The following is an 11698-nucleotide window of genomic DNA, read 5'->3' on the forward strand; positions in this document are numbered from 1 at the left end:
TCTTTGATTTTCCTGTTTAATGACTTTCATGTCACTTATTACACCAAAAACAATCTCTCTTAAAAATAACACAACTGAAAGACGGAGGCAGATAATTATTTTAAGTTATAGAAATATGAAATATGGCGAAAGAGCCATTGCAAACTCATTAGTTATTCGGCTTCGGTATAAATTAGTATCTGGCTTTGGACAGTGAGATATATTGTAAATTGTTAGCACTAACCGGATGCTTAACAGTTGACTTGTACTCTATGGAATGGGAATTTAGTTCCATACACCCGCTGAGGGTCCATATGGTTTCTTTTTTTCAATAAAGAAGAATGTAATGAAGCATTGTGAGGCGTAATAAGCACGATAAATCCATGGAAATGGGATACATAATATATATGTATATATATATATTATTCACACATATTTTATATTTATTTTTTAGCAAATTACTGTGCATGCGAACATTTGAACACGGCGAACATATTTTGCAAAATTTCGACCAGAGAAAAAAAAGTTAGAACTGTGAATGAAAGAAATTATGCCCAAAATAAATCCTAAAATGCCATCTACCCTTTCTTTTAAAAGAGACAAGAAAAATTTCACATCATAGGATATGACAAATTATACACGGTGTGACTGGAGAACCGCACTTTTACTACAGGTATCAATCAAAAGTTGACCAAAAAAAAAAAAAAAAAAAAAACAAATTACCCCAAAAAACCTCAAACCTGACACGCATAATTGTAAGATTCTTGAACGTTTGGATTTTGGAATAAGTTCACACCATCTTATTTCCATGAAGGTTTCATAATCAACGTGTTTCTGCCTTTAAGCTAAATCAAAATTCGTGTTGCTGTGACAACGATATAATATTACAATGTCTTGCCCCAACCAACATGTACATATATGGGAGGTCTGATTTCCCAAATTGATATGGGCTCGTTGTAATGGAAATCAACGCAAATTATTATCCCTTACAACAATGTTAAATCGGCCCATGATTGCATTTAGTTATCAGACGTGCAGATATTTATACGCAGACCCCAACCCATGTCCAAATTCACATGATATATGCCGCCATGACAGAAATGAATTCTTCGTAGTTAATGACCCCGTCGCCATCCTTATCACTTAAAGTCATAATTTCATCAACTTCCTCTTCCGTCATGCGCTCTCCAAGAAGACAGAGATATCTTTTGAGTTCATCCTTGGAAATGGTGCCACTCCCATCACGGTCTATTGCTCTGAGGAGTAAAAAGGGAGCAACGATTTATCGCCATACTCGAAAAAAAAAGATACTACACGTACATTAAAACAATTTCAAATATTGGTCGATTAACATTACACTATTAGATCAGTTTAACTTTATTTTGACTTTTCTAACACCCGTTTCATCGGACATAATACCGTTTTGAAACAATGAGTCTAATATTTTATGATAAAATAATGATAAAAACGAATAGCACTTCTTGTACTCCGTCTAAACATTAAAATTAAAACAACAAGTATACAAGCAAATAAATTACTAATTTGGGACAAGTGTGTTTTAGTTGTGTGTTTACACGTTTGAAGGGATGAGGATAACCTAAGAAATACTGGTAGGGAATTCCAACATTGAGGGGTAGATATAGTAAATTGAAATGATTGAGTGCCATCCTTACGAAGTATCATTGATCTTACTAATTTGAGATTGTCATCACTCCATCTCAAGGTTCTTGTTGGAGTCTATTACATATAAAAGGTGATCAATATAAAGAGCAATTCGCGGGCGTCCAACTCTAACCGTGCAAGCGGCTTGTGCGGTAAATTATTTTAGTGTCTTTTAGATTATTTTAAAGCTCACGCCCTCCCCAACCCTTGTGACCAACAAAGACTAACCACAATCATGTTATATGACGGAAATAGTCATGATATCTTAAAACAAATGACGATAGGGAACAAAAGTGTGACGTCAAAATACTGGTTCCAATATCCTTGGAAGTGTGGAACCTGTTCTCTTGTCGACAATAAAGATCATCCGTCCTCGCTCTTTTACGCCCCATAATCACAAGAATCAGCCTATACATCCTGCTACGAAAATAGCTATGCCACTTTATGAGTCAGTAACATATTCATTGTTAGTCTTCCGAATGACTAGTTACACACTTAAAATGAGTTTTGAACCGGAGGGACAGGAAGGTGTGACATCACGAATTCTGCTTGCCAATTGTTTGAGCAGAGGCCGCGCTGTAGATTTTCCCCCACTTAAATTCACGTCTCTCGCATATTCACGATTGGAGTAGAACCGTAGCCATCTTTAACATATTATTATAGCCTGACACTAGAACCGTAGTCATCGTTAACTTATAGCCTGACACTGACCAAAAAATGACGTCAAAATGCCAGTCTTTGGCCACAAAAGAAAACAAATCGTGAGTTGTATTCAATAGTTCAACCAATGGGACCACTTGTTTTCATGAGCACTAATAACGGCAACTCATTAGGCGGTGCAAAAACCAAATAATGACGTCAAAAGGCCAGTCTTTTTGGGTTACAGTGTCAGGCTATAACTTAACGATGGCTACGCTAGAACCCTCTAGGACTTACAGTTTGACGTCATTTTAAAGGTTTGTGCAGCGTCTTGTGAATTGTCGTTAGTAGAGCTCAAGGAAACATGTGATTGATTGGTTGAGCTGTTGAATACAATTCATGATTTGTTTTGTTTTGCGGCCAAAGACTTGTCTTTTGAAGTCCTTTTTTTTGGTCAGTGTCGGGCTATAAGTTAACGAACGCCCTCGAATTGTAAACATTTTGAACTAAAATGAAAAAAGAGAAGTGTGTCAGAGATGACCCTACCTGAAAGCAAGCCTCAATTCTTCCTCTTCTTCCTCTTGACTCTTCAATCCGATTTCCTCAATGAGGGAAATAGTAGAATCCCAATCCAAGGGTTTGTCACCTGTAAGATAATTCTCTGCATTTATTTAACATACATGGCTTTACTCCAATGTTTCACCCATAATAAACAAATGTGGCTCAAAAACACAATATATTGGGATTATATATAAATTAATGTTAAAAAAGTGAATGTAAGACCGTGCATCTATATGTTTTTCTTTTTAAAGTAGTTCTCCAGAGCCATTAGCTCCATGGAGTTAGAGTTTATCCCGGTCTCTATAGATGGAACGAAGATGACGTCATTCAGGTCTTTGTTATTGTTTTTTGCCATCCGCGTTTATGAGTAGTTCTCACTATACTGTATTAACAAGACTCTAAACGTTCAAGGGTACACATAGTTTTGTGTGTTGGTCCGGTGTACTTCCGGATGGCAATGTTGTGAGCTCCTTAGCCAAGCGCATACTATCTATAGCGTGAAACGGACAACAGCAATTGCTTGCTACCATTTTGATTGGACGTTAGTCTATTGCAAAGTACTTACCGCCAGATCTAACAGACCAAGCTACTCAATCACTGTTGGGTGGATAGGGGGGGGGGGGGGGGGGGGGGGGGGGTTAGAAAAAAAATCTCCTTCTCTCGGGATCGGTCGATCTCGGCCCCTTTGCGTGAGAATCGAGTGCTATACAAACTGAGCTATTGGGAACCTCAGTATGTTATTGTCTTTAAACAAAAACTTAAATATCTCACATTTCTACTTCTATAAATCAGTTATATATATATCTATATATTATATTAAATATTATATATATATATATATATATATATATATATATATATATATATATATATATATATATATATATATAATATTTGCCAACAGATTCAACCCGACACAATACTTATTCAAGACGACAGGTCACATTTTATCCTACAATGACAGAATACGTTCCTTTCTTTTCTTCTTGAAAACTCAAAATGCAACATTAAAATTACCTATAATTTATAAAATAAATGTTAAACTTGAGATCAGATTTTTTGTTTTGATCTGAACAAAATCGATCGATTCACCCTCCCCCCTCTCGCCTTAACCGACTTATCAAAATAATTCAACAAAGCCTCTTCTTTGATTAGGATCTCCAAATGAAAAAAGTCTCATATTGAGAAATAAGAGAGCAGAAACTGATGTAAGATAAAGATCTGAAAAAGCAAGAAAGAAAAATATAAGAAACAAACCAATTAAAAATCAGTCTCGACTGGAGATCGAGTCAGACCTTCTGATTAGCAATCAGACGTGCTACCATTACAATGTTTTCAGAAAAGTCAGTGGAGCAGACACTTCTTTCTGTTGATAATTACAAGAAATGAAGTGAGTAGGAAAACACCAGAAGACAATAGAGAATATTAATTTCGCAGCGGCGATGGGGGGTGGAACCCGCGACCTTACTGGTACGACAACTCCGCCTGGCCGGGGAGAACGTGGCTCTACTGTCTGAGCAGGAGTGTGAAGATTAAGGAATTAAAATTGTCCCAACTATCGGGAACCTATGTTTTGTAATGGTAGCACATCAGGCCGGTTATCAGAAGGTCTGAAGTTCGATCCACAGCAAAAATAAATAAACAAACAGATAAATAACATTAGAAAAAAAAAATAAAAATGGATGAATGTCACCCACCGCCTGAAAACGGTATAATTTGGGTCTGAACCGGAACCCGTAATAGTGACTTTAAAGTTAAAATGACTAGAGATGTGGTATTTTAGTTTGATCACCTCATGAAAATACAGCCATTCTCCTCAATTCAGCTTTATAAACTTTAACCAAAGTTTCATATTGACAAGTACAATTTCAATTTTTAGCATCTTAGACACCCCGACATATGTGCATATGAAGGTCTGATAACCGAACGCTTTTATGGGTTTGATTTGATATTGTTGTAATGACCAATATTTTCCTTTGGTTTGAGAGTACTTCCATTACAACAATGGGCCCACAGCAATTTGAGTTATCAGACCTGCAAATAAGTACACGTCGGTTTCAACTATTTACGTAAAATCCAAAAATTGGTATCAAAATAAGCTTATCTTCTAATGTCGAGTTTAAATTAAAAAGATTAACAAATTGACGTCAATAGCACGATGAAGGCAACATTGGTTTATAAATTTTAAATATAAGAACATCGTGGATTACTACTTATTAATGCTATACGTTTAGCCAAAAAGCTTATAACATCCGCCAGCCAGACATAACGTAAAATACACAAAACTGTGTGTAACCTGGCACGATTATTTTCTGATTAATATTATAATTTAGCGAAATTCTCCGTTGAGAATCAATAATATGAATATTATTTATTATCTATTATATTATTTTTACGATGTAGAAAGTAGATTAAAATCGAAGTTTACGTCCGTATAATTTGCGGGTCTGATAACCCAATTTTTTATGGGCTCATTGTTGTAATGGGTGCGGCTATGTGGCCTTGTGGTATTACACTCGCTTTCGGTTCGGAACATTCTGGGTTCGATTTCTCGCTTGGCGTATAGCTGAGTCTTTGGAAAAGGCTCTTAACTCACATTCTCTAACCGTACTCAGGTGTACAACGAGTACCTGGCCGTTAACAGCGTTGTCTCTGTCGGAAGAAGATTGTAATATCGCCCAACAGACCATCGTTATGTCTCGTCCTAAATGTTATGTGTTGAGGTCTGGTGACGCCTCGTACAGCGCTTTGAGCACGTTTTGTGGATATTGAGCGATATAAAAGCTCAAGTGTTTTGAAAAATGGAAATGCTCTCAAAGCAACACAAAATAGTCTCCATTGCAACAATGCTAACCCTCTCCTTACCACCTGCATCAAAATCGTCACATTTATTACGGCACAATATACATTTTTCTTATTCAGATTTATTTTGTACATCACAAACTTTGAAAAATGATCTTTGTTTAATTACTTAGAGCATAACGTTGTTTTGTAGAGAGCTTTTTCGAGGTTAAAAAAATCAATTTTTCTGCTAGGAAAGCCTGCCATGTTGGGAAAATACTGAAAATCATCGGTAAGGAAAGAGTTAAACCAAGTTCACAATGGCGTCCGTATATCAAACGTGCGAATGAGCGCATGTTGGTTGAAATACACATGTAAAAACAAAAAAAAAAAAAAAAAAAAAACAAACAAAAAAAAAAAAAAAAAAAAAAAAAAAAAAAAAAAAAACAAACAAAACAAAACAAAACAAAACTAGAGCATTTATATAGAGTAATATCCACTAAACGTGCTCAAAGCGCATTACAAAGGATCCCTGGCCAAGAGCAACACTTAACATGTAGGACGGGACATAACGCCTGTTAGGCGATATTACAATTCTTTCGGACAAAGACAACGCTGTTAACGACCAGTTACTCATTTTACACTTGAGTACGATGAGAGAAAGTGAGTAAAGAGACTATTCCAAAGGCTCAACTATGCGCCGAGCGAGGCTCGAACCCAGGACCTTCCGGTCTGAAAGTGAGTGTCATACAACTCAACCACAACACGCACAATAAGTTATCAATAACTTACACTTGTTCTCAATCTTCTTTAATTCCGTGCTTGTCGGGTTCTGACCCAGGACTCTCAATAATTTGCCCATCTCCTTGGCGTCTATAAAACCATCGTTGTCTTTGTCCAGCTGCTGGAAGAAAGTCTGGATTTCTGTATGAAAAAATAAACAAAACAAAGCAAAACAAAATCCTGAGCATGTAGTATATAGATAGTATGCGCTTGGCTAAGAAGCTCACAACATTGCCATCAGGAAGTATAACGGATCTACACACAAAACTCTGTGTAACCATGAAATTTTATAGTCTGGATAATACAGTTAAGTGAGAATTACTCATAAACGTGGATGGCAAAAAAAAAAAAAAAAAAAAAAAAAAAAAAAAAAACAACAAAAAAAACAAAAACAACAACGACCCGAGTGACATTAACTTCCTTCTATCTATAGAGCAATATCCACTAAACGTGCTCAAAGGGGTCCACGCCTGCTATGCGATTTTATAATTCTTTTTCCGACAGAAACAACGCTGTTAACGGGCAGGTAAAAAATAAATCCGATCTTGGTAATGATTCAGCAAAAGATTAGTTTTGCTTTTTAAAATTAAAAAGAAATATACTGTTAGGCCTGTCAGCGATACACAGCATTTAACTCACAACTTACCGAACAATTTTCATGATTCTTCAAGAAATTTCAGACTCACCCAACACAAAAATTGATTTCTTTACACCCAAACTCAGAGTCAATATGTACTCGTACACACTATTGAGCTTTTCGAGCTTTTATATAGCGCAATATCCACTAAATATGTGCTCAAAGCGCTTTACAAGAGGTCCCTGGCCAACAGCAACAATTAACATTTAGGACGGGACATGGACGCCTGTTAGATGTTACAATTTTTTCGGACAGAGACAACGGTCAGGTACTCATTTTACACCTGAGTACGGTGAGAGAATGTGAGTAAAGAGCCTTCTCAAAGGACTCAACTATGCGCTGAGCGAGGCTCGAACCCAGGACCATCCGATCCGAAAGCGAGTGTCATACCACTAGACCACATAGCCGCATTATCCTATGCTTTTATGCATATGTCTAGTTGTTTTTTAAAAAAAAAATAACAAAGATGTTTCTTCAGATTTTGTGATGTGCAAAACAAATTCTCTTTTAAAAAAATCATGTTAGATATACAGAATGTAACGAATTTCATGTAGTTGGTAAAGTAAAGTGTTGCTCGAAGCTCAAAGAAATAAATAACAATGTGAAATTGAATGCAAGCTTCAATTTAATATACAAAAAATCTGTTTTTGTATATTAAATTGAAGCTTACATTCAATTTCACATTGTTATTAATTGTAGTTGGTAAAGAGAGGGTTAAGTGGTAAAAATAACTTGCCTTCTTTCTGCCTGTCTGTTAGTTTTGTTGCCTGAAAATAAAAACAAGGACCATGAACACTGGACAATTATTTCAATCTTAGCTATATTTATTTTACCACAATATATTTTCTTGATGTATCAATAGTCCTCAAGAGCCATAAGACCTATACAGACGGAGTTTATCCCGGTTTATATAGCGTTAAACGGACAGTGACAATTGCATGCTACCCTTGAACATGATACTAGTTTGTTTATTGCAAAGTACTTTCAAACAGATCTATCATACTTAGCCACCCAATCACTTCTGGAGGACGAGATCAGAAAAAAAAAAAAAAATCAGTTGCATCCGGGATCAATATAGAAGGAACAAAAATGACGTCACTCAGCTCTTTGTTGTTGTTTTTAGCCAGTTATTTTTATGAATAGTTCTCGTTGAATTATATTAATCAAATTATTTAAGTTCAAGGTTACACCGGAGACAGCAAAACTTCTGAAGTGCATTAGGGTTTTAATAGTAGACGATGCGTATTTATGTCAAGTCGTGTCAAGTCGGTAAACATCCTCTGGCTCATAAATGTTTATATGTAATACAATTGAAATTTAGCACGTTTTTTTCAGCTTTAGATGTGATTTCTTCTCACTAAATTCTCTCAGACTGTAAACTTTCTATGTATTTGTACGATTGAATTAGCGGGAAGAAATGGTGTGTTTTTTATTTAAACACAAACCATCAATACTCGGAAGGAAGCCCTAAATTTCACTTCTCCATATTTTCATTATAGTTAGACATAGTTTTGTGTGCTCGTACTTTCTGGCGGATGTTGTGAGCTTTTAAAATAAAACCATAGCGTCCTTTCTTTCGAGGTGAGGATATATTTCCCAAATTCCTATTGGAATTTCCATTCCTTTATGGATGCTGCGCGCTTGGTTAAGAAAGTCACAACATTGCCATCCGGAAATAGAACGGAACAACACACAAAACTATGTTTATCCGTGAACGTTTATAGTCTGGATAATACAGTTTTGTGAGAGTTTCATAAAACACGGATGGCAAAAAATAATAACGAAGACCCGAGTGACATCATTTTCGTTCTATCTATAAGCTTTAGAATTGATTGCTGACAAAATGACATGATCCATTTAACAATTTATAGGTGACAATTTCAGACGAATTTTGGACGGGTGGAATGTGTTTGGAAAGAGGGAGGGGAAAGGGTAACGGCAGTGCTTGTAAAGTGTTTTACCCAATGCATAAAGCTTTGACCAAAAATATATTCATGAATACAGCTGCAGCGAGACAACAAGAAGTAGAAAACGGTGTAATTGGAAAATACATGCATTTAATGAATTTTGTCATCATCATCATCGTCATCATCATCATCATCATCATCATCATCATCATCATCATCATCATCATCATCATCATCATATATAATAATAATAATAAAAAAATGATAATAATAATAATAATAATAATAATAATAATAATAATAATAATAATAATAATAATAATAATAATGATAATAATGATAATAATATTGATGATGATGATGATGATGATGATGATGATGATGATGATGATGATGATGATGATGATGATGATGATGATGATGATGATGATAATAATATTTATTATTTTATTAATTTTTTTTTCACCATATAACATTGGATTAAAAATACGGGAAATAGGAAGTAATAAACTATAGAGTGAAAATATGCAATGGGGACTCAATGGGTCGAGAAAATTATTTCCTAAAATATTATTATTTCTACATATTTCTGGCCTAAACCTTTAATGTAATGCGTTCATCATTTATTATCTATTGTCTATTGTAGTGTAAAACACTTTACAAGCACTACCCTATCTACGCAATGTTCTACACGGTTGGTTAACACATTTCTTTTAACTCTCTCCTTACCAGCAATTTTTAGAATTTCCCCCGAAAATTCACTCCAAACCAACACAAGTATAGACTTTTTTTTTACTCAAACAAAAAAGTAACAAGTGAGCTCTACAGCACAGTTTTTAGTATTTATAGCTGTAATCAAAGCATTTCTTTAAATTTTGTGATGTACAAGAGAAATCGGAATGAGAAAAAAAAATTGCCTGTTGCATCATAACGAATGGGTGGTAAGGAGAGGGTTACGATTTACTTTGGGTTTCACAGTAAACAATTTTCAATAATGATAATTTTAAAAATGATTTATTAACAATATCAACTAATGAATACAAATTTAATAAATTTCTGTTCTTACCATGTCAGGTGAGTATTTGTACTAATATTTATTTAAACTTCACATTTCACACTATTACAGCCTGTCCCGCTTGTATTTTATCAACAGAGAATAAATTAATCACGTCTATGAAATCAATAAGCACCTGTTGTACCTACAGTCTTAGAGATCGAAGATCGTTCTATACAAACCATTCATTTAAGCCAGCACGAAACCGTGATCGAAACGCGGCAGATTTTTTTTACAAATATAATGCCATATTCTGACAAAACGATTTTTTTTCATTTTGGCCAGAATTTTTTAAAAACCCTCTAATATCGATGACTTGAACTTTGAACCTTTACTTATCAAAAATTCTTAAACCTGAGATTTCTTAGAATTGGTATTAATGATGCTATTCGTTTAGGTATAATAATCACAAGCACTGCCTGCCAGACGAATCGTACAAATAGAAAATATTATGTGTAACTTTTAACGTTTATAGTTCTGTTAGAGGGACTTTGGTGGGAACTAATCGCCCAACTGGCCGTCTTACAACAGCATTGACCCGAGTGACGTCAACTTTATTCATTCTATCGACTTCTCAGGGTTAAGAGTTTTTGATAAGTTGACGGTCACTTTATCAGTTCATTGATATTAGAAGTAAAAACGTATGCCTTATAACCTCAAAACGGTAAAATGTCTGTGAAATGCATGTGCGGCTTTGAGGTCTTGTGGTTTGACACTCGCTTTCGGATTGAAAGGTCCTGGTTTCAAGCCTCGCTCGGCGCATAGTTGAGTCCCAGGAAAAGGCTCTTTTTTTCATATTTTCTCATCGTACTCAGGTGCAAAATGAGTAAATGGCCATTAACAGCGTTGTCTGTGTCCGAGAAAAAGATTTTAATATCGCCTAACAGGCGTCATGTCTTGTTCTGCGTGTTACATGATCCTGTTGGTCAGGGACCATGTGTAAAGCGCTTTCAGCACGTTTAGTGGATATTGCTCTATTTAGAATATCGAAAAGGCATGTTAAAGATAAATTTAAAAAGAAATTTTAGTTTACATCAGTTTAAGAAAATATTATTTTCATCCTCTTTATAACATAACATGAAATGTTAACCAAGTCTCAAATTATCTTTTTAAACTATAAATTCAATTTTTAGCATCGAAGCTACCCCCCGACCGATGTAGATTTTTCTTATTTGCAGGTCTGATAATCCGAATTATTATGGGCCAACCTGCACTTATTTGCAGGTCTGATAACCCAATACATTGTAGGCTCATTGTTGTAAAGGAAATCTTTAAAAAATGACGCAAAATAATATTGCCCATTACAATGTTAAACTAAGCCCATGATTGCGTTCGGATGCCAGACCTGCATACATGTATATATATACAGGTCGTTATGGGCCGATTCTTGTCATGGAAAATCTCTCAAATCAACTCAAACTATTGTCCATTACAAGAAAGTTAACCAAGCCCATTATTGCGTTCGTTTATCAGACCTGCTAATAAGTGCATGTCGACCCAGACATAAATCCGTTTTGAGGTTTTACCTGAAAGCATAAGGTTTTGAACAAAAAAAAAATACAGGAGAAAATGATTTTAAAAAAAGAGTTTTGTTTTGAAATCACAGAAATCGCCTTTTGTTACCATTCCGATACGGTGTTGTTGAGGACGGAGGGAAGTAGCGGGTGGGGGCGGGGGGGGGGGGGGGGGGGGGAA

General features: G+C 35.4%; 1 protein-coding gene across 1 annotated transcript; it reads right to left on the reverse strand.

The window, feature by feature from the left end:
- Window positions 1-10165, reverse strand: LOC144963153 (uncharacterized). The gene is made up of 5 exons (XM_078896858.1): window positions 10016-10165; window positions 7779-7809; window positions 6415-6546; window positions 2827-2926; window positions 1-1235 (listed from the first exon to the last, which is right to left on the reverse strand). Exons 1-5 carry the CDS (start codon window positions 10016-10018, stop codon window positions 1052-1054), a joined length of 450 nt encoding a protein of 149 aa, XP_078752984.1. The 5' UTR covers window positions 10019-10165; the 3' UTR covers window positions 1-1051.
- Window positions 10166-11698: the final 1533 nt, after the last annotated feature.

The sequence above is a fragment of the Berghia stephanieae genome, chromosome 1 (genome assembly GCF_034508935.2).
Source record: "Berghia stephanieae isolate SIO BIC M18660-M18661 chromosome 1, UCSD_Bste_1.3, whole genome shotgun sequence".
NCBI lineage: Eukaryota > Metazoa > Mollusca > Gastropoda > Nudibranchia > Aeolidiidae > Berghia > Berghia stephanieae.

Bases quoted from the DNA above. Each gene is read 5' to 3' on its own strand.
- LOC144963153 (XM_078896858.1), bottom strand. The intron at 6,547-7,778 runs GCAAGTTATTTT...TTTTTCATACAG, and splicing joins AACAGACAGGCAGAAAGAAG to AAATCCAGACTTTCTTCCAG. The intron at 1,236-2,826 runs GTAGGGTCATCT...TTTACTCCTCAG, and splicing joins GAATTGAGGCTTGCTTTCAG to AGCAATAGACCGTGATGGGA.